Source organism: Corythoichthys intestinalis, chromosome 17 (assembly GCF_030265065.1).
Source record: "Corythoichthys intestinalis isolate RoL2023-P3 chromosome 17, ASM3026506v1, whole genome shotgun sequence".
NCBI lineage: Eukaryota > Metazoa > Chordata > Actinopteri > Syngnathiformes > Syngnathidae > Corythoichthys > Corythoichthys intestinalis.
In genome coordinates, this window is record NC_080411.1 from 11,958,949 (window position 1) to 11,983,526 (window position 24,578).

At 37.9% G+C, this 24,578-nt stretch overlaps 1 protein-coding gene across 7 annotated transcripts in view; it reads right to left on the bottom strand.

The window, feature by feature from the left end:
- The window catches only part of sema4d (sema domain, immunoglobulin domain (Ig), transmembrane domain (TM) and short cytoplasmic domain, (semaphorin) 4D), a 93,102-nt gene extending 68,857 nt beyond the window's left edge, over window positions 1-24,245 (bottom strand). For 3 of the 7 annotated variants that reach the window (XM_057818327.1, XM_057818328.1, XM_057818329.1), the window contains exons 1-2: window positions 24,070-24,245; window positions 6,237-6,351 (exon numbers count right to left, since the gene is read on the bottom strand). In XM_057818327.1, the coding sequence (XP_057674310.1) occupies window positions 6,237-6,274 (38 nt within the window). In that variant the 5' untranslated portion in view covers window positions 6,275-6,351; window positions 24,070-24,245. Of the gene's footprint in view, window positions 1-6,236; window positions 6,352-12,003; window positions 12,492-24,069 lie in introns of those variants that run through there. The other 4 variants (XM_057818322.1, XM_057818324.1, XM_057818323.1 and 1 more) reach the window with 3 other exon arrangements.
- Window positions 24,246-24,578: the final 333 nt, after the last annotated feature.

Consider the following 24,578-nt stretch of genomic DNA (forward strand, 5'->3'; position numbering starts at 1 on the left):
CCGGACGGCTCGCCAACAACATCATCGCTTACCGCTAAACTTTCACTGCATATTGACAAATGAAATATTGGTTCCTCTTATTTTTAAACATGTTGGTTTTTAGTAGGGCTTTCCCGAACGACTAATTTTCTCCCAATTAGTCGACTACCGTAATCTAATATTTTATTTATTACTGATTTAGCAGTGAAATTTTTGTTGACGCTTATTAATTCACAAAAACATTTTGGAACACTTAAATTCTTTATTAAAGTGCAAATAAACACAAAATTAACAATAATAAATCACAAATAAACAATGAGGTCAAATGCTGATAGAATTAACTAGTGCAAAAGAATGGAATGTAGACAGATTCAGAACACTGGCTTTGCCTTTCCAACATGATTCAAAACAATTCTTGAAAAACAATCTAGCATTAAGATTATAGTTAACGATTAGGGCTGTCAAACGATTAAAAATTTTAACCGAGTTAATCACAGCTTAAAAATTAATTAATCTTAATTAATCGCAATTCAAAACATCTCTAAAATATGCCATATTTTTCTGTAAATTATTGTTGGAATGGGAAGATAAGACACAAGACGGATATATCCATTCAACATACTGTACATAAGTACAGTATTTGTTTATTATAACAATAAATCCACAAGATGGCATTAACATTATTAACATTCTTTTAGTGAAAGGGATCCACAGAAAGAAAGACTAGTAGTTCTTTTTAAAAGATAAATGTGAGTACAAGTTATAGTAATTTTATATTAAAACCCTTTTTAATGTTTTCGCTTTATTAAAATTTGTAAAATTTTCAATCAAAAAACAAACTAATAGCTCGGCATTGTTGACGTCACCGAGCCGGACGTCACATGGGCTCCCTGCTGTTCTTCCACATCGTCTTTAACTACGTAAGGTAGTGATTGAAATACACCACAAGGTGTCAATGGCGAGTTTTAAATTAAGAGATCTAGCCGACGAGTGCGTTTTGCCCCTCGACTGACGCCGTAGTTTCCGGGTTCATTGTACCTTATGTTCATTTGAGTGTTGACTTCACAACGTACGAGACCTCTGATAGTTTGTATATTGTGACTAAATATTGCCATCTAGTGTATTTGTTGAGCTAAACGAAATGTTTGAATAGAGTTTGACCAAAGTCTGAGTAAGTATTATGTGTATTTTGCATAGCTATTTTGATTGGGAATGCCAGTTCTCTGTGAATTGAGCGCTTTTCTTTTTGTGAACATTATTTTTTTTGCAGAGATAGGAATATTATTTTGTTGTGCTTTCACTAAATGATACTGTATCGACTTAAATGTTCCACCCAAATGTATGATGGGAAGTTGGGCAACCATGACTGTCAGTGGTGGCTGCAAATGATATATGTTCTGTGTTGTGTTCAATAAAGCGTGTTAAGAAAAAGAACATCTCTTGTCATTCATCCCCACGTCACTCGCCACAATAGTTATGATTGTTGTGAAAGAGTTGCCAAAGCTTATGTCAATAAACGGCGCAGTCCAATGAACGCCTGGGTCCACTCGCACTCTGCCTCTTAGCTCTCAATCTGCAAAAAAAACGGCGTCAATGTAATCTGAGGCAATGCTTGAGCGGGTCATTTCGCGCATGCGTTAAATATTTTAACGTGATTAATTTAAAAAATTAATTACCGCCCGTTAACGCGATAAATTTGACAGCATATATATAACAGTATTATAATAATTATAATAATTATTTACTGCCAATCAGATTTTCATACAGGGTGTTATTTTAAAGCTAGTCTTGGTGGAAAATCTGAATTCTGAAGTATGTGGGATTAACTCCAGAAATTGTTACTTATATGATGTCCTTTTATTTTGAAATGTTCACCGGAAGTACTTTCACTAAACCGCAAGCTTTACAATCTGCAAAAAAGGCACTTTTTTGTCATTGCATGTGGTGTAAGTATTTATATTTTTTCCAATTTGCAAATGCTGTTAACCAGCGATTTTTCATGTTTGAAGTGTCACCTTTTAACCGCAAGTTTGCGTTTTATAGAAGACTGCAAATGTTTTATAGCAGGCTAAAGAAGGTTGTCTTTTTTCCCCATTAGCTTCAATGTAGTAATCATAACATTTACAGTGCTTAATATAGATGTGTTGTGTTTCCTTATTTTGTTTGTCTGAACTTTAATTCTACGGCGTGTTGATGACCAATAAACATCTGTGAAAGGAACTGAAGTTCATATGTTATCAACACACGCGCACAAATGTATGCACGCGGCGATAAAACGCAGCTATGAAAATTACTGCCCTCATTTTTATTTACCGTGCGATAAATGGACCCATTGCATATCGCGACAGGCTTAGTAACTTCAATAAAACATGTCGTTAGTTAGTTAGATGGACTTACGATCTGCCAGCTTGTTGTCTCCTGTCGTCTTCCAAAATTACAACTGGGTGACGGCGCTTTAGGTATTCATTCACGGCGGACGTGCAGCCAAGCTTAGCATCGAAGAGACAGGACACAACAGTGTACCCTCCTTTGTTTCGTTGAAATAAGTCAATGTTTTGGCCACTCTGGTGCGCTTTTTTGGCATTTTGCCGGTTTCCCCGCTTGCATACTGAGCATCCGACATGCTAAACTTTCCACGCAATATATTTTTTAAACCCTTCATTAACAGTGGATGGATGTCTTGCTCGTCGACGCATTTACGTCATCGATGACGTCGAGTCGAGACAGCTCTACTTTTTGCGTTTACAGACTTGTTCATTAAACATTTTTGATCAATTACACGATATTGTCCTTGTCCAATGACATATCCCTGACCCTTCTAGGTCCTCTTACATTTTTTTTTTCTATACTGTTATAAAGATTTTTTCATTTTTTTTTAATGTGTATGTATGACAAAAACAACCAAAGTTTCCTTGTGAAACCTCACTAATTGCATAATACTAAGGGTGTAACAGTACACACAAGTCACAGTTCGGTACGCACCTCGGTACGAGGGTCACAGTTCGGTATAACAGGAAAAACAAAAAAGCTAGTTAAACAGTTAATTTATTTTAAATTTCCTTCACATAATAAATTTTTAAACTTGGCAATGAAATATTGTTTGACTGACACTTCGAAGCATTTTCAAGGACTTTACGCAAAATTCACTTACTTTTCATTGCTTGACAACACGACAGTAAAATCCAAGCATTTTCAAGGATTTCAAGGACTTGTAGGAACCCCGTAGTAAATGTTTAAACAATAAATTAACCAAGTAACATACAGTCACAGCTTTAAAAACAGATTTACATACAAAATTTGGCAAGTGTGGAGAAGAATAGGCAAATGCCACACAACCACTACATGAGCAGATATTCAAACCCTGACCCTTAGAACTGCGTGGCAGATGTCCCAACTACGAGAACACTGTGCTGCCTCTTTAAATTCACATTGTGAGAAACATGTTGCCTCATAACTGGGGCTGCCTTGTTGTTTGCGAAGATCCCTTTCAGCTGACTGGCCTCTGGAACTTACTTCACTTATTACGGGTACTGACGGCAGATTGTTTTAGTTTACAGTGCACAAAGTCTCCAACCAACGTGGATAGATAGAGATAAAGTTGACAAATGAAAGCAGAATAGAATTAATAGAACTTAATGATGAGGGAATTACAAGGAAAAAAACACTTCAAAGCCTCTGATGCCTTCAATATCATTCAACTTCCAACAACCCCACACCCCAAACATGTCATACTCTGTGTTATGAATAGGGATGTCGCTGATCTGATCAGGTGATTGGAAACCGGTTCCTATCACTTCATTTTTAGAAGATCGGAATCGGGTGAAAAAGATCGTTTTTAAAAATGTATTTATTTATATCATTAAGTATTATTTAATTGGCTGCCATTGACGGCGATGGTTTGATAATTGTTAGCCCTCCCAGTTAAAATAAATTGGACGTTTATCACCGTCAATGGCAGTGAAACATGATCACTGCATGCCAACTTTCCCAGTTCAAATACATTTATTGCTCATCCGGGGTGTGACAAATATCGAAATCGGGATTTTTCGTGATACTTTGTAGATTATCAGTATGCTCCTGCCAAGAATTGACATACCGTTTTACCAACCAACAAGTTGCTATCACTACACTGTTAACTCAATAGCTGCCATTGACGCCGCTAAACCCTCAATCCATTTAGACTGGGAGGGCCAAAGGAACGTTCGTTCCAGAGGATTCGCAGCCAGTCATTCCAATTTTCGGGGCACTTTCAAGTAGGGTTGTTCCGATCATGTTTTTTTGCTCCCGATCCGATCCCCATCGTTTTAGTTTGAGTATCTGCCGATCCCGATATTTCCCGATCCGATTGCTTTTTTTTTTTTTTTTGCTCCCGATTCAATTCCAATCATTCACTATAATTTTTCCCGATCATATACATTTTGGCAATGCATTAAGAAAAAAATGGATAAAACTCGGACGAATATATACATTCAACATACAGTACATAAGTACTGTATTTGTTTATTATGACAATAAATACTCAAGATGGCATTTACATTATTAACATTCTTTCTGGGAGAGGGATCCACGGATAGAAAGACTTGTAATTCTTAAAGGATAAATGTGACTTTGTATATTGTGACTAAATATTGCCATCTAGTGTATTTGTTGAGCTTTCAGTAAATGATACTGTAGCCATTTAACTGTTCTGCCCAAATGCATGATGGGAAGTGCAACCATGACTGTGCGTAGTGACACCAATTGATATATCTTCTCTGCGTTCGGAAATAACATAGGGTGTTAAGAAAAAGATCAACTACTACACCTTTCTTCCCCACATTGCTTCCCACGATGTTTCTAATTGTTGAGAGAGAGATTTTAAGGCTTTAGCCAATTAAATAAAGGCACCAAAGACTGCCAGAATTCACTCTACTCATTTTACGCTGACTTTTAGTTCTATATATAGGTAAAACAGCGCCATTATAGATTGAACGCGACAATGCGTGAGTGGGTCGTGCAGCGCATGCGTTAATTGCGTTAAATATTTTAACGTGATTAATTTTTTAAAAATTAATTACCGCCGTTAACGCGATAAATTTGACAGCCCTACTTTAAGCCAAAACTAAAGACTCTGGATGAGTGTTAGACATTTTGTCTGTAACGTTACATACAATTAGAAAACGATTTAATTAAAAATATATATATATACATATTTATAAAAGGCATGTCCGATATGTTTTTGCCGATTCCGATACTTTGAAAATGACGTGATCGGACCCGATCGATCAGGACATCTTTACTTTCAAGTCACTTTCGGTTCACTTTAGGGCATTTATTTACACGTCACTTCCTGTTGAGTTTAAGTCACTGCTTATTCATTTGGGAGAGATTCCCTTCCTGTTCAGTAACCCAAAACCAACAGCAAGTGACCCAGATATGCCCCAAAATCTACAAGAGGTGACTGAAAATCAACAGCAAATGACGTGAAATGCCCCAAAATTAAACTCTTTGGTTGCCATTGACTGCTATAGATGTCCAATCCGTTTGAAGTGTGAGGTTCAAATGAATTTGAAGTCTAGTACTGATAAACTCATTCAAATTAAAGCAGAACGATGAAAATAGCTTGTTTTTCTGTTCATTAGTTGTTTTGTAGACTTTGCTAGAATGATTTCCTGACCCATGCATCGATAATTGTTATATCGCCATATCGTGGGATAATCGTGAGCCTTGTATCGCAAATTATATTATGAGGTACCCAGAGGTTCCCACCCCTAATGCCAGTTGCTGTTAATGGCAGTGAATAAGTTAAGAACTACAAGCACACAAAAAAATTAGGTGGTATAGGAATCGGGTGAAAAAGATTGGGGTTTTAAGATTTTTACTAAAAAAATATATATATATTTTTTTTTAATTAATGGCTACCAAGCAACAATATAATCAAGACGGACAAGGATATTGCCAAAAAGAAACAAAAAGAAATGTTTTGTATTAAATAATAAATAAATCCTTGGTGCTCGATATCGGTTGATCCTCAAAATCAGGTGAGTCGAAATCTGGTTCAAAAATATGTGATTGGGACAATTCTAGTTATGAACTTCCCCGCCCTGTTTACCCCTCCTGTGTTGTACCAGAACAGTCAGCAACACTTTCCTGGTACCAAGTGTGGAGTTATAACTTGAGACAAAACAGCATGTACATGGACATCTTACGCTCACACTGAATAAACAAACCAAACAGAGTAATGCCAGACACTTGCATGAGAACGATACACCACTTACTTATCGGTCATTGTGTCGGCTAGCGTGTAGGGGTTCATTAAAACGTCTTCTCTCTTCTTCCCACGCACAATTAAAATGGGTTGAGAGTGAAGCTCGGGACCCTCAAAAGGCCGGTCTGGCAAGAAAAACAGACAAAAAATAAAGTTAGTTCAAAGCAAGAAATGTCTTATCACGCTTAGCATTCTAAACAAAATCGTCCAGAACATTGAGAAATGACCATCAGGCCTGGAGACGATGTTGAACTTAGCAGACATGCTTCAGTGGCTCACAATTGCCCTAACGAGGCCTGCTCTCTCCGAGACGAGTTTTGTGGGATACTGTTACCGAGGAAACAGAGGCAAGGCGCCTCCCCCACTCAGCCAGCTAGCTAAACAGAGTCAAGTAATCCTTGATTTAGAGAGCACCCGAGTAAATGCTGCCCAAAAAATTGTAATGTGATGTTACACAGATTGCAAATAAAAGTTAAAATGCATTCAAGTCTACACAGTAAAAAATGAGTACACCATAATCTTCTGCCACAAGATTCAAATTCGTCAATGGTGACAATTAGTAAAATATTTTGTTGATGAACAATTTTTTCATGACAATGACATGATTGGGACAACCTTAATATAAAGTCCCTTATCATTGATTGTTGAGCTAAACTTTTAACACAGGGTTTCTACTAGGGCTACAGCTATCGATTATTTTAGTGAACTAGTTAGTTCGAATAATCGAGTAATCGGATAAGGAACATAAAAAAAATTAAAAATCCTGAGCTGAGCCTCAAACGGTATTAAAAAAAATAAATAAATAAATGAGGCTCTAAGTACAACAAAAGAACAGTTTGCTAACTTACATAGCAAAAGTCCACTAGCTTATATGCTAACCTTTTTTTTTTCTTAGAATGCTCTTAACAAATGGTTTAAACACATATTCCAACAAAAAATGGCTAAATATACCCATAAACTAAATTACGAATGCATTACAAATCATTAGCTCAAACAAAACCTTCGCTTATGTTGGTTTTAACACCAAGCCGCTGGATTTAGCCATGTGAAATGAGTTATGTCAAATTTACCTTTGTCACTAGAGGGCAGTGTATCCAACTAAATGCAAACACTTTCAAAACAAACCTTTACAACGCCACTTTAATTAAACGAGCAGCAAAATTTAATTCGAATTTTTCTTTCCAATCAAATTTCTTGAGTTAATTAATCGTTGCAACAGTAGTTTTTACAGGTGTCAGCAAATCTCATTTAATGCTTTTTAATGCTAATTTTTACTTATTTAATGCCCACGGCCAATTGGAGATTCAAACTCACAAATTCTAAGTAGAGTTGTCAGATCATTAATTTTTAAACGATAATACGATATTGTCCCACTCCAAAAATCCAATACAGATATCAAATTGACACCGATTTTTGCTGTTGGGGATTTAACATATTATGGCTAAGTGTATTGTGATGCCCCACTGGGAGCTTTAATAATGATAAATGTTCAAGGTTCTTCAAGGTTTTCCAATAAACATTCTGTGAAACATAGGAGAACAGCTTCAACTTTTCAACTTGGAAAAAGTGCCTATATTGCACTACTGATGTCTACATTATCTGATATCACTTTAAAATGCTTTTATCTGCCGATATCGGCTACCCGATAATATCAGACAACTAATAAATTATTAGAGATCGACCGATATGGGTTTTTCAGGACCGATACCGATTATTAGAAAGAGGGGCCAATAACACATTTTTGGAACGATATTCATTTGCAGTAAAAGTGTAAAAAATGGCATAAAAATTTTGAATAATGCAAACACGGAACTTCAATGGAATGCCTAAACCATATTTATTGAATCACACAAATAAAAGGTTAAATAAATAGCTCTCTGAAAAATTTCCACAGAAAATACCACAAAAATACACCAAGTTCTCTGGCTCAGCAGCACCTCTTACAAAGTTCAGTAAAAACTTAGATAACTAATAATACCAAGTAATAATTTTTTTTCATAATAAATAAAATTCAATTTCAATACAACTGAAATAATTTAACTTCAACCCAGTTTTGAATTGATTTTTCTCCATATCGGCCGGTCTGATTCAAAAAAGGCCAATCAACGATACCCCTCCAATTTCCAAATATCGGCACTGATAATCTGTATTGCTAAAAATTATGTTAAAAAAATATCTTTCTTAACCATCAAGTTTACGCAATTTTAATGCCTAAAATTTAGTTAGTAGTCAAGGCATGAATTTTGACAAAATCTATTTTTTGAGTTTTAATGCTTTTTAATGATCCCCATGAACACTGTAACAGTGCATTCAGGAAAAGACAAAGAAACTGCTACAAATCATCACAAAGTGGATTTATGAGTTTATAGGAAGAGGATAATTTAATGTGACGCATCCCGTACCGCCAGAAAAATCGGGCATTAGCCCTTCATCTCATCTGCTCGGAAGGGATTACAATAGCCACATTGGATTCCTGGATTGATACACTATTTGAGTTACCCTGCTGGAATAACAGAGATTGTGGCCTGCCAAAGTGGGATTTAAATCTCAGTAAGCAGATAAACGTGGGGATCCTAATTTTTCAAACGCTGAAGTTTTAAAGTCATGTTTTACAACATTATTTTAAATGGACAGTAAGTACATAATCCAAAACAGATTACCCAAACCAGAATGGATTTTTGTGGTCAATGGCTATGAGTGGATCATCAGCCTGACTGAGCAGTCGCTTTTGCTGTTTCATGCAAAAATGTGACATTTTCTGACTGCTTAGATATTCCCCTGCATTGGACCCTAATTGTTTCACGTACCGGTAGCAGCTCAAACCTGACATTCATTGACTTTTATTAGCCGTGTCCATTGCAGTAATTGCTTTAGTTCCACATCCTCTGGTCTCTAAACTGGATGATGGATGTGAAAATGCATGCTCCACTTCCTACACTGAAATTTACATTGAGCAGGTTTTTCTTTGCTGCTAAAAGGTCATACTATATACTACAATGGTGTGTAACAGGTAATCCAGTAGGTTTTACCTTATGGAGAGTAAGAAAGAACACTAACCAGTTCTGAAACAAACAACAACAATGGGTTTTAATATCAGAAATTCTGCCACGACCAATCGGCGTATTGATCCAGATCTATGTATCATTACAGGAATGTGCGGTCACTATAACCACAATGCGATACACTTGAAAAACTGCAGTTTTTCAAGTAATTCCTGAATAATCAATTATCTTCATTTACCAAGTACGTTAGAAACTAGGCATGTGCCAGTAACCGGTTTACCGTGGAATGAAAACGTCACGGTTTCAAAACCACTAAAATTTTCCGTCATACCGTAGTACATTATTAGCTTTTTTTTTTTTACGTCCCAAAAATGCAGCGAGAAATCTGTGGCTTGGAGCGGCAGCGCTCACCCATCCTCCTCCGGTTCTTGCTCTGTCGGTGACACCGCTGTTGCTGTCGAAAACTACACCTGGCCTTTTTTCAAAACCCCCTTAAAAAAGTCTACTCTAGTGTAGGGGTGTGCAACTTAGGCACCCCACGATTTGATTCGATTACGATTCAGCGTGCTACGATTAGATTACTGAACGACGATCACGGTTATCACGATTATCAATGCATCGTACATTACTAAATAATACATTTATGTCCATTATTTATTTAGAATATCCTAATGATTCAACAGGAACGATAGAAACATGCCCATACAACAAAAAGCTGCCCTTAAACTGCCTTTTTTTTTTTTTTCCCCACAAGAAGGTGCAAAAACATTAGCTGTTTCAAAGGCAGTACTTATTTCTCTCAACAATACAATAAAATGTACACTGGTGAAATGAATTCCACATTTTCTGGAAACAAATAAAGTGTCTTTAGAAATAAGACTTCTTTTCCTTCACAGATTTCTGTACTATTTCACATGTTTGTAGTGTTACCACTGTACTTAATCCTGGTTTTAAACATTCTGCATCTAGAGTAACTTTTGTATACCAGCAAACAACATACAAATTGACATGGAAATACATGTTAGCGAAGTAGCATAGCACTCGGCGCTAACTAGTAACATCTCAAAAACAACAACAATAAAGGCTAAACAGTACAAGTGGGTTCGTGTACTCTGACAGACGGACACAGGACTTAGCAAAACCCAACGGAATTTTTCCAATTAACACGACTTGAACCTACTGCTGGACAACTGAAAGACGAGGAGCAACGAACTATCTCTCTTCCCCTCACGCTCTAAAAAAATAACTTGCGCACAGAAGCGCAACCGCCGCGTCGCTGCCCGTCTCATACACAAATTTATTTTCCAGTATTTTGAAAAGGAGTAAATCCCTCACTCAGTAACTGGCAGCATCCATCATAACGTTGTTTGTGCATCCGTTAAAGGTGTCAGGGGGCAGACGTGTCTTCAATTTCATTCCTCTACGAGCTACGAAGTATAAAGGGAAAAATCCTTGTTTTTGAACCTTTATGAATCGTAATCAAATCGTCAGCTGTCGAATCGGGATGCATCTAATAATCGATTTTTTGGAACTCCCTTAGTCTAGTGTGGGAGTATTTTGGCTACTGAAAAAAAACATACGGCTTACTCTCCAACATGATTTCACATTTACGTGACCGTTATCCATCAATTTACACAAAATTTAAGGGAAGCTAAGGCTGTCATGAATGTTTCCCACAAGCTACCAGAGTTCACTTCAGTGTGTCATGTGTCTAGTGATGTGTGATAGTGAAAAAAAAAAGAAAATACTATAAAGTAAGCTTATTAATGAAGCAGATAACGTGGCTAGTTAGTATGCCAAGACGGCTAACTAGTTTTCTCTCTACCATTAGCCTACTTTTGTAGAGTCTTCCACCACTGTTAACATCTGTTCAAAATAACATTTTTATAATACAGCCAGTGGTGTTTTTTCTCTCTGGCAACTTTCTGTGTTGACAGCGGGTCTGTGTCTGTGTTTATAATGTGTAAATAATGATACTAGTCATACACATGCGCGGTCTCTTGCTCTCACGCTCCATTAATATTCAACCAACTAATTTCATACCGAACAAACATTTCAAAATAACACATTTCAGAGCTATAATTGCAATACCGTGAAACCGCGGTATTTTTGCTCAGGGTTATCATACCGTCAAAATCTCATACCAGCACATGCCTATTAGAAACACATAGGGAATTTGTCAGCTGATTGTGTCAATCAGCAACAACTTTAAACAATGTTGTTCAGAAAATGAAGCAGTACAGTCAAATGATTACGAATAATTTGTCCATTTTACGTGTAAATCGCTAATTCTGGATAGCAGACAAGGCAGAAATGGGTGAATGGCAGCACTGCTGATTGAATGAGTTTGCTGTATTACATTAAAATGTTTGATACGAGACTACTGCCATTATCAACCAAGGAAATGTAGCCAAATGCTGAACCTGTTCTCATGGCTGAGTTAAGCGCAGTTAGCATCCTAGCCTATCAACCTGCAGTGGCCAGAACATGATTATCAGTAAAGAACATTTTTTTAAAATGTTGGCTCCAGAGAAAATAACAAAAAACTAAAATGACTATCCGGAAGCTTCTGTCTTAAACACCTATGGTTCACTAATAAGGTTATTTCCCCTTCTACACAAGAAAAACCGTCACTTATCCCCAGAAAGTGCAAACCACCACAATACTGAATTATTTACCTCAGAAGGGGTAGGGAGGGGAAAATGGCATGCAACATGCAAGCTTCCACAGCACGAAATATGGTTTCTGCGGCGATAACGCCTCCAGAAGACTTACCATCACGACTGTGGGTAAAGATCCTACAAGTGAAAAAAAATGTTCTCGCGGTTTCGCAGGTGCATGACAGAGAAAGGAAATGAAACAATTGTACACTTAATCATCCAAATATGACTGTCACCTTCACCCAGGTTGCTTTCCATCATCCGTCATGTAAGGAAAAAAAAGGGCGGAGGGGATGGCGCTCATCTGCTGTTTGGTCTCATCCCTGGAAAATCTCAATGCACACAATCGGCTAAAGAAGAAGGAGGAGGAGGACGCCAGTTAGCGACAGGGGGAGGGGGCTTATGGGAGTGTGTCTATTGTGACCGGGGTCGCTTTCTTCTTTCTTTTGAGCACTCAAAGGAGTAAGCAGGGAACCAGCTGTTAAAATAGTTATTTCTGGCCTTGAATTTTTTTTTTTTTTTCGTAAAAATAATCAATGAAATTATGACTTGACTCATTCACTGCCATTGACAGCGACAGAAGGGCTGGCGGTATTAACACTAGGGGTGTCACAATATATTAAAAAAGTGATACAGTATATCGCGATACTTTGTAGCCCAAAAGGTTATCGATATGCTCCCACCAAGAATCGATATATCGTTTTAAAAAAGGTGTCACTGTTTAAAAAAAAAAAAAAAAAGGCACTAATAGGTTGCTAGCAAAATCTTCCATTAGAAAAGTGTTTATGTTAGCTCACTGGCTGCTAGTGACTACGCTAGACAATTTACATTCATTCATTTGCCGCTATTCAGTGTTGTTAATAACAGCATTAGAGTATAATGGCGTTACTTTTGTCTGTAGAGTGTCATCTAATTAATTAGTTTTCCCATCTTTGCAACGCCGTTACTGAGGACATGAAGGCATGCAGAGAGGGAAGGAGGGGAAGGTTGTTGTGACAGTGACGCCATTGCAAACGCAATGCTAGGTGGCTCGGACCATTAGCATAGCAATCGCGTTCTTGCTAGCATTAGCATTTGGCGTGGCCAGCTTTAAAGGAAATCTGAATCTTATACGCTCGGGAATTTTTTTTAACATAGAGTTCGTGGCGTTGAGGTGGGTACAATTAATTGAAAATAATGGACTGTTTTCCTGCTCAGTATGCATTATCATCACCAAGTGAGCGTTGTCCTTGTAGATGCTACAATATAATAATAATTTGTTTTTGTTTTTTTATAACCAAAAATAGGCACTTGCCCTAAACTTTTCTTGAATGACGTATCCATAAACAGTGATTTTCTTTTTTTTTTATCAAAACAACTAGAGCAGACATGTCCAAAGTCCGGCCCGAGGGCCGAATGCGGCCCTTGGTCAAATTTCATCCGGCCCCCAGCCTCTGTCATAAAATCAATAACATCTGGCCCGCACACAGACTTAATAAATTGGTCAGCAGTACTGCAAACAGCATATGAAGTAGATTACACACTAAATGCTGCTCCTCATTTACCCACTAAAAGGCAGCAGCACGCTAAGCAACATTACCCCATGTGACCCTTTCTTCCCAATCTTCTAAAATGGCGATAATCAAAACAAAAAAAGTTGACTGCGATGGCCGACGCGTCAACGATAGGTGGAAATTGGACTACTTCTTTACTAAAATACGAAACAACTGTGTCTGCCTCATTTGCAAAGGGACAGTCGCTGTTTTTAGAGAGTTCAATGTGAGGCGATATTACCAAACAAGACACGCTGACATTTACGGCAAGGTTGCAGAGAAGAGACGTAGCGAGAAATTCAAGCAACTTGAAGCTAGTTTAATTTTACAGCAGCAGTATTTCACAAGAGCCCGAGAGTCGAAAGAGAACGTCACAAAGGCTAGTTGCGAGATTGTGGAAATTATTAATAATAAAAAAATAATAATACAGCAAATGTCACACAAGGAATGGCTTGCTAAAATTTGCTTCAATATATTGTTCTTGTAAAGTACGTCAGCAAAGGTCGGCCCCCCACATTTTTTCCGTACCAAATCTGGCCCCCTTTGCTAAAAGTTTGGACACCCCTGAACTAGAGCAAAGATAGAAGAGAAGAGATTCAATCCTCACCTGCATATTGAAAAATATATGTATATACATTAGGGATGTGACGGTACACACAAGTAACGGTTCAGCACAGCAGGAAAAAGGCTTTTTTCCTCACAGCATTTGAATGTTAAAGTTTGGATACTATTACACTTTTATATAGGTTAAAATTGAAGAAAAAAATGTAAAAAGGTTGACCTATGTTTTTTGGGGGGAATGAAAAAAGTTCAATTCAATCAGTTCATAAGCAAATTTGATGTGGAATGTTATAGAATGGATCATGTAATAACGTGTAGAACATGAAAAGTAATGTCAGTTACTCTACCGAGTAACTATTTACTCTTACATTGAGGTAACTGAGTTACCAACGCAATTGCTTTTTGGAAGAAGTCATTTTTAACTGTAACCAATTACTTTTTTAAAGTAAGATAAACAACACTGCTGTTATCCCTCACCCTTCAAAAGGATTGGCCATCTACAGCCATCAGTGGCAGCCAATGCCAGGCAATGCGTTAATTTTGGTGCATTTTGCGTCATTTCCTGTTGAGTTTTGTTAATTCCTTTTCCTTTTGAGGCATTTACGGATCACTTCCTGTTGATTTTGTGGCATTTACAGGTCACTTCCTGTTGATTTTGAGTTACTAAAAAGTAAGTGACTCAAGAATATCCCCAAATGAATAGGAAGCGACTCAAAATCAACAGAAAATAATCTGCAAATGCCCTAAAATGAACAGAAGTGACCTTTAAATGCCCACGAAACACTGGCTGCGAATGCTGTGGTTTCAGTTCCAATGATGGCACTAGATGTCCAATCCAACAAAATAAATTAGATGTCTAGTGCCGTCAGTGGCAGCCAGTGAGATAATGTAGACACCATTCAAATGGAACATTTTGGTAGCAACCAGTTGGGCCCGTTTTTTTTTTTTTTTTTTTTTTTTTTTAAACAGTGACATCTTTTTAAAACGATATATCGATTCTTGGTGGGAGCATATCGATTACCTTTTGGGCTCCAAGTACCTCGATATATCATCTTTTTCGATATATTGTCACATCCCTACTTTGCAACAGGCACTTTTATTTTCACCCCTGCCAGCCACCTCTTAAAAAAAACCATCTTCCATCCATTTTTGATTAAATTGCATGTTCCCACTCACTCCTATTGCCGCTAAAAAACCGGAAAGGGCATCAGAGAGACGACTCAATTCGCTGACATAAGCCGATGTTACAAACAACGTACTATATAACATACGTGTATAAATCCCAGGGCCATTAATAAAACAATTACACACCATTAGAAATTTACGGCAGTCAACAGTGATTTCCCTGGCATTAATTTGTCTGTAAATTTAATACCAACTGCAATTTTCCATTAAATCTAAGACAATTTAAGAACTTGATTTGCCAGATTTAAATTTACAACATTTTAAGACTTTTAAGGACCAGTGGGAACTCACTCTTCTCTGAAGAAAGGTCATTAACAGATAACACAGCTGCCTAGTAATTCCACTTCTTGTGAGTCACTTCATGGGTTAACATGGGGGTCTGCCTATTCACATTGGAAATAACAAAAAGTGTACGCGTTGAGTTATGGCAGATCTTCTCAAAGGCAAAGGTGTGGGACTCTTGGGGACGTTTGTCCTGGCCGGCCAGCTTTTAACAATTCTTTCCTTGAAAAATGTATTTATCTTCAGTTATTACTGCTTTCTTTTTGTCCCTGAATTGTGTGTCATCATCTCCTGTTCATTAAGAGTGGACCTGGGAGGTATGACAAAAATTATCACGATAAAAATGTACTGATCCGTCGATGTCGATAATTAGCACATCCTTTTGCTTTTAAATTCGAAGTCTAATTTTTGCCCCTGAATGACAGTTGACAAAACCAGATGCTGCTTTAACCAATCTTTAATGTCAGATCAAAGATCCTTGGAGACAAACTACTACACAGCATTCCACAAATATGAGGATTATTGCACAAAATTAAAAGTTGACAAAATGCAGAACATTTCACTAAATCTGAGATAGACATGCAATTCCCAAAAAATAACCATAAACAGACAAATTTTAATTTACACTCAGTAACATGTTAAAGACTTTTGTGCATGAAGTCTTAAGTTGTTTGACATGTCAACAAACATGTCGCACCGGCGCCCCCCTTCTCTCCAGTGTTCAGATAGCGTAATTACAATTTAATTCTAATCGATTTTACCGAATGTTTTTATTATTTCTGTTTACATGACGATAATTTCAGTTATCGTTTTATCCACCAGGGTTAATTAAGAAAAGAAAACCTGTAATAAAAAAGAAAATCTACTTTTTTCTCCTTCACCTACAAACTGCACTTAAACAACAGTAGATCCATAAGAAAGATGGGACATGCCAGTGACCATGTGAATGCTTTTGTGGCAAAACCCCACCTTCGATGAGTTCAGCATAAAAAGCAAAGTTGGATAAATGCCAAGTCTTCTGTTACAGAAGTCATTCAGTAATTTGTCAGGATCTCTGCTTGAAAGACTTTCCGTCTTTTTTATATCCGTCCTTGTTATCGCTCTATTGTAAAGCTTGATCTACAGTTTGCTAAATCATCTTTGGAATGCACTTATGCATTATGCATGGCCAGTAACAGTCACGAACACGTGGCTTCCACACACATCAAATGCCTTTACAGGCACGTCTGCTTGCTCTATGGCGGCAGATGGTGCCCCTCCCTGCCAATAGCAAATGATTGCAGCCTGGGGGAGAGAAGGGGTATGTCGTTGTTGTGGCTGGAGAGTGTTACGTAGGGGGCGGGGGTGCGGACTGGCCCAGATGTCTGATGTTTGGAAACAACAACGTACCGCACACCTCCACTTTAGAACAGCAGAGGCTGCACCCTGACCTGACCCTGCGGGGCTAGAACAATGAGGGTGGTCGCAAGTCGTATGTCAAAGTCCCCATGGGGACAACCCCGTAGGAGGTTAAATCCAAGTACAGAAGTATGGCGACTAATGAGCCGTTTGAGTAAAAGCAGATAAAAACTGTAATCTTAGCCATTCATTTTCAGGACTGCTTAAAGCCAAAAAACACTGTAGATACTATTGGTGTGACGATATATTGACATTGTGATGTATCGCAATACTTTGTTCCCCAAAAGTTTATAGATATGCGCCTGCCGAGAATCAATTTATCGTTTTAAAAAGGTATCACAGTTTGGAAAAAAAGGAACTAACAGGTTGGAACCAAAATCTTCCACTGGAGTAGTTTCTGTGTTACCTCATTGGCTGCTATTGACGGTGGTAGACGTACAATCTATATGGACAGGAAGGTTCAAAGATAGATTGGACATCTACCGCCGTCAAAGGCACTGAAACAGAGCATTCACAGCTAGTCTTCCCGGTTTGGGGGGCATTTACAGCTTACTTTATGTTCATTTCAAGGCATTTACATCTCAAATTCTGTTGAATTTGAACCCCTCCCTAATAATTACCGGGTCACTTCCTGTTCAGTAACCCAAAAAAACAGGAAGTAATCTATAAATGCCCCTAAATCAACAGGAGGTGACCAATCAATATATTGTAGAATGATTTACTAACCCATGTATTGCCACATCGCAAGGTAATCGTCATCGTGAGCCTTGTATTGCAAATCGTTTCGTATCGCGAGGTACACAGAGGTTCCCACGTCTAGTAGATCGGCAACAAGTATCAACATCTACTTACTACTTATTGAGTCTTTTTGTGTTTTATTACCTTTTCATTGCCTCAAAATACTTTTTGCATGCGTTTCCCTCTCATACTTTTAAGCATTGCGTTTTCTTGCGGTAGCTTTAAAGCAGATTGTTGATCTGTTGACATCATTAGTTACGTTGCATATTTAAACATTCCTTATTTGATATTACTACAGTAAAGTATTTTCTTAAAGCATCTTTAGTATGTTGTCTATAAGTATCTAAACAAAACAAGCTGAAAGCGCACGGTAGTACTTTGGGTTAAATTCGCCTCTTGTAGGATGTTTTGCCGGTGTAGCACATTTTTTACAGAACACAGTTTTTTTTCCTACTCTCCTACCCTCGTCTCTTCTCATCCCGTCTTTCCTGTTCATTTTGCTTTTGCTGCTCTTTTTGTGAAATATCGACACTGCTGTCATGCTCATTAATGTTACTCTGGGGTTCAAATAGAAAGGGTTGAAAAGATTACATGTTTATGTCGCTAGAGTCATACTCTGGAACCCCGGCAGCGTAACCATGTGACTAGTGCTGCAACGATTATTCGATTAACTCGAGTATTCGATTAGAAAAAAAGATTCAACTTAAATTTTGCTGATTCCAGTATTTGTTTAATTATTGTGGCGTTGTAATGGTTTATTTTGAAAGTGTTTGCATTCAGTTTTATTGATTTGAGTGGATACACTGCCCTATTTTGCCTCATTTCACATGGCTAAATCCAGCTGCTCCATGTTAAGACCAACATAAGCTACGTTTTTGTTTGAGCTAATGTTTTTTTTAATGCATTCGTAATTTAGTTCATGGGTATATTTAGCCGTTTTTTTGTGGGAATATGTGTCTTAACCATTTGCTAAGAGCATTGGAAAAAGAAAAAAAAGTTAGCGTTTTATTGCATTTAAGTTAGCGGACTTTTGCTATGTAAGTTAGTCAATTGTTCTTTTGTTGTACATAGATCCTTACTTAATTTTTTTTTTTTTTTTTTTAATACCGTTTGAGGCTAAGCTCAGGTATTTGAATTTTTCATGTCCCTTATCCGATTACTCGATTATTCGATTACTAAAATAATCGATAGCTGCGACCCTACGACATCAACAACAATGGCGACCTACTAGTTACACTAATTTTACAAATTGTATAAAAATGAAAACATCAATATCAAATTATTTTGAACTCATAATAATGTTTATCTTTCAAAAACTACAATGCTTTCTATCCTTGGACGCCTTTAAAAAATAGCTTGTGTGTTTAATCAAAATAAGACATCTGCTTTCGCTTTGGGAAACAATGCTGAACATTTTCTCGTATTTTCTGGTATGTGAAGTCTTTCCATGCCAATGACCAGAAAAACCATAATTCAAACGTTCCCAGTCCCAGTTCAAACGGATTGGACGTCTACTAGTAATAAACTCATTCCAATTAACAGAAGAAGGATGAAAATAGCTTATTTTTCAGTTTATTTGTCGTTTTGTGGAAAATCCTAGAACGATTTCCTGACCCGTGTATTGATAATTGTTGTAGAGCTGAAACGAATACTCGAGCAACTCAAGTTACTCGAGTTTAAAAACTGATCCGAGTAATTTTATTTACCTCGAGGAATCGTTTAATTTTGCCACCTCTAAGCATCACGTTTTGCCCGGACTACTTTTAATGTGGGACAATTCGCTGATGTCACGTGCGTAGAGGAAGAAGCAATAAAAAAAACTTTTCTGCAGCCGACAGCTGCTACAAACTACGTCGTTGTTGCAAAAACTAGCCCCATGATGCGGTGGTAGCAGGTAGCATCTGATGAGTCTCATAGATATCACATGTATGTTTAACTAGATGCGAAATGACAGAGTCAGCGGTGTTAGTAAACAGCCGCCATCTTAAAGCAGTACACTTCTCAGCGCTAATTAACACTACTGTCACTCGCTCACGTACGTAACGTTAGCCCTGCAGAGGGCTAGGTTTCTATTAAGACCACTGTCGATACGTGGCTAACGTGTCTTACATACAGGCTTTATTTAATCTGTGAAACATAGCGCTGTAGAGTGATGAGGGTGTAAAATGAAAATATGATAAAGCTAAATGTCAATTTTAGCTCAGTAGTCATTGCTGGATAAAACACCAAGTAGCACTGGCCCCTTATGTGCTCCAATACAGCAGCTATCATACTGTAACGTTGACCAAGAGTCACCTGCTTCGTTAGGTTGCAATTATTTCTTTTTAGAGAACTTTTGGAACGACAACAACAACAGGAAGGCACGTCTCTCGCTCTACCGCACCTCCCTCACCCCCGCACGTCACGCGGTGCATTCAGGAACGCATGCAAATATTCCCGCCATATGATATGTTACAATACATTTATTTTTAACAGTGCAAAAACTCAAAATCCTATCAGGACTTACATTTTAGACTAACTTAAAACTTAACTAAAACTTAAAAATGGCTTGACACAAATTGAAATTCAATTGAAACACGTGGGAAAAACTACTTTTGAGTGATGTGTGTTATCAAGCGTAATGGCATTTTTAAGTAAGAAATATATATATTTTTTATAAGATCTAAAAGTTTTTGGAGTGAAAGCAGTGAATTGGTCTTTTTTTTTTTTTTTTATTCTAGTCACATCTGAGAGGCAATTGTTGGCTGTTTTCAACAATGTACAGCCAAAATAAAGACATTGATTGACTGAAAATGGTTCAATATTAGATAAAATGTCTTTTTTTCTAATGTATATTTATAATTGCTCTTTACCTAAAAAATATGTTTTATCCGATTACTCGATTAATCGATAGGATTTTCAGTCGATTACTAAAATATTCGATAGCTGCAGCCCTAAATTGTTGTATCGCCATATCGGGAGATCATCGTTATCATGAGCCTTGTATCTCAACTCACCTTTCTTGCACAGTATGCTGTTTACAATCCTGAAATCAGGTGCATCTCAAGCCAAGTTTTTACAAATTTCACCTTTTTTTTCTTTTTTGTTTGAAACACTGAAAAATTACTGTTAGCTTCAGTAAATAGCCTCACCAGAAGGAAAACAATGTGCACTGTTAAGGAGGGTGGCGAAATCAGAGCCTCAAGAACAAATAGAAGCAAATGGCCCTCGCTTCAAATGGCATTTCATAACATTTCAAAAGGCACCATGAAAAACTTACAAACGCAACCTCTAACCCGAGGCAAAGTCACTGCAAGCGACAGGACCGACTTAACTGCCAGCTGTTTAATGATTTGTCTGCTGGTGAAAGAGCACGTAGCAACATACTGTTCAGGCTAGTTCTCCGTATCCATCTGACTGGCCTGGATGTCAAATGGCACGATGGACAGTTCACAACAGACCACATCATAGAAAGTAGACAGAAGCTGCAGCCCATAAACGTTAGTCTATTGTCGAAGTTGAAAGAGCAGCCTGAAATTTATGCACGTCAAGGGCAGAAACCTCCCAATGACCTTTGGGTGCCAGAATGGCTTTTTCAGGGAGGGCAAAGATTTCTGCTTAACACATACCGTATTATGCAGAGTTTATTAGGTATGAATGAATGAAGTAAATATTTGACACTTTTACCTACTTTGCACTGGTATCGTTTGTCATAGTGGCCAATTGCTGTTATTTGAGGAAAAGTTAGCTGGGACGATTTGGCAAAAGTGGAACAAAATGAAAAGTCATTACTATAAAATAATTACTACAGATGCAACAATGAATAGATTAATCGACAACTAATCGATTAGCAAATTAATTGACAACCATTTTGATAACCAACTAGTCGTTTAGGACCTTCTTCACCTTAAACTAGTCTAAATTCTTTTTAATGTATAAATTACTAAATTACTAAATTATACCAAACATAATTTCTCACTTGTAAAAATCATCCCATTTCTTCATTATATTTTTGTTAAGTCAAAGTAGAACATGAATAAAAATCTTTTACTTTGGAAAACAATTCACATATTTGCCAATTATCAGACATCTGACTGTCTAAACTAGCTTCTTAATAAGGCTGCAATAACTACGTAGTTGATTAAATCAGTTAATAAATTGTTTGCCAATGGATTTGATGATCGATACAGCTGTAGACCACACTTAAGTCAGGAAGCTGTAATAAAATATTGTTTTTGAAGGAAATACAGAAGACATCCATTTTGTCTTCATTGTTACTTACAACATGCCAAAAACAACTTCAAGGTAAATTATGAAGGTAACTGAAATTAGTGACACTTATCCGACTAATTGATTAACTCATTTGCTCCCAAAAACGTATACATTTTATTTTTAATTGTTTCAGTGTCCCAAACACGTATTTATACGTCTTTTAGGGGGTTTTTTTCACAACAGACATCTCCAGGTTCTGATGCAACTTAGCTCCAAAGCACAATGCTGAAAATCCATTTTAAAGCTATAAAACTGGCCACTGGAGGGCAGTAGCGCATTTGGTAAGACCCGCAACCCGATTCAACGGAACGAATGGCCGGGCCGCACGGCCGGGGCGCCGGCAGAAGACGACCGAATGGACGTCCAGGATGCCAGGCGGCGGACAACCGAGCAGAACAACCGGGAGGACGCCCGGGATGCCAGGGGCTGGATGACCGAGAAGAACGACCGGGACCACCAGTGTCCCGCGACTCAGCCGGAAATGTGCACGGCCAAACCAGTCCCCCCCCCCCCCCCCCCCCCCCAGGAACAAAAGTTTCCCCAGGCGTACTCCGCCACGAGGCAGTGGTCACCACAAAAGAAAACTAAAAAAAATCCATCTCCATGAGACAGTCGGCGACAAGGAAAAAGTTTACCCCGGCTGTTGGGGCCACAACAGCGTCATCTCTCAGTTCAGTAGTTTAGTTATGTGTAAATAAATTGTTACTTTTCTATTAAAAGCTCTATTTGTCTTATTGTTTATGTTATTTTGTAGAAGGAAAACATTATTCAGATGTTTGGGATATCACAAAAGCATAAATAGCTGTGTGACAGTCAAAGTTATGTTTGAAATGTATGCTTTTACAAAAAGCTCCATTCCTCCATTTTTTTCATCAGAAATTGGAAAATTGCTCAAACTAAGCTATTTTCTAATGCTGATTTCTACAGAATGGAAAAAGATATGAACTTAACTTTTTTTTTCCTGCAGAAAGAATAATCTTTCTTTGGTGGGTTCCATGTTTAAATAGCAATAGAACAGAATTTTCTGTGGGCCTTGCACAATCAGTCAAAATCCAGGGAAACGGCCGGGAGCCAAGGGGGTTGCACCGGTGTTCGGCCATTCCTTACTACGCGGCGAGAAGTCCTACAAAATGCTCAGGGCGCTTGCGCATGCATCCACACGCATGCGCACATCGGTTAGAAGCGGCGAGTACTTACTATTTTTGTTTTTATTTAGTTATTTAGAAACTTTTCACTGCCTCAAAGATACTTTTTGCATGTATTACCCTCTCATACTTTTAACCATTGTGTTTTTTTGTGTTAGCTTTGAACCAGTTGACCACATTAGTCACGTAGCGTATTTAAACCGTCATTATTTGATATAACTACATTTAAGTATTTTCTTTAGGCATTTTTTTAGTACGTTATTCCTGTATGCATCTAAACAAAACAAGTTTAGAGCGCACGGTAGTACTTTAGGTGTCAAATTCGACCAATGTAGGACGTTTCGCCGATGTAGAATATTTTGGCAGAACACCGGTGAAAATGGCTGGGAGTGAATGAGTTAATTGTTCAATTAGTCGCCAATTAATCGATCGTGAAAATATTCGTTAGTTGCAGCCCTAATAATTATAAAAGAACTTCAAATACAATTATAAGCTAATGCTTCAAAATTACGTATTAAATCTTGTAGTAGCAGTACATTTTGTCTTTGAAAAAATTATTAATTTTGAAATGGTCCACAAAAACACAGAAGACTCGTCATATTGTGACTTTAGCGTGGGAAAAGCACTTGCTAGTGGTTAAAGTTTTATTTATTTATTTATTTATTTTTTAATTTTTTCAAAATTTTCATTCTGGTCTCTAACACAATAAACTCTTAACCCACCAAAATGATTTGGACGTCTAGCACCGTCAAAGAAAATCAAAGATTAGCATCCAAAGCCAATACTTCCAGTGCCAGTTAAATGAATCGGACGTCTATCATTGTCAATGGGAGGCAATGAGTAAACTTAAAACAGTATTCAATCCGCCTTTTAACACGCAAACAATGCATTTAAATCTTTTAAAACGCGGATCTGATTTTTAAAAGACCGTTATAACTAAAACGACAAATGTTTTTTTTTTCCCTTCTCCGTACGGGAGCAACAAGTGCAAGCGAGCTCCAAGTGCACAACTCTCGGAGACCCAACAGCGGTTAGCTTAGCCAGCTAGCCAAAGAGAAAAACATGCATTTAAAAGTGACTTTCACTCACCGAGTGCGCTTGTTTTTCGCTTCTTTTTTGTGGTAATCCCAGTGCAGGCGACGTGACACGGCTCGGTGCGTGTGTGGCCCTTAGAGAATCTGCATGATGGCTGAAGCCAGACTGATTCCAAAGCGAGTCGCTCCGGGCTCTCATAGCGACACGACACGAAGGGGGGACGTGGGTGGGAGGAGGGGCGAAGGGGGAGGGAAGGAGAGAGCAGGGATGTTGGTCAAATGGTCAACACAAGGCTCCTCAATTTATTATGCAGGATAGAGGGATTCCCACCCTCGGGCAAGGGCGTAGGTTTGGTCTCAACATTGGTAGGTAACAGCATGTACTGGTGCACTTTTTGTTGGGGACGGGACATCATTAAGACCAAACAGATTATTAAACGTTTATTTCACATTATGTAAACAATGATCCAAATGAGGGACGGCTATCTTGACTTTGTTGTTCCTTGTAGAGGCTGGCCTGACAGCAGTAGTTCTGCAAATTCACACAGATTAATGCTATGCTGA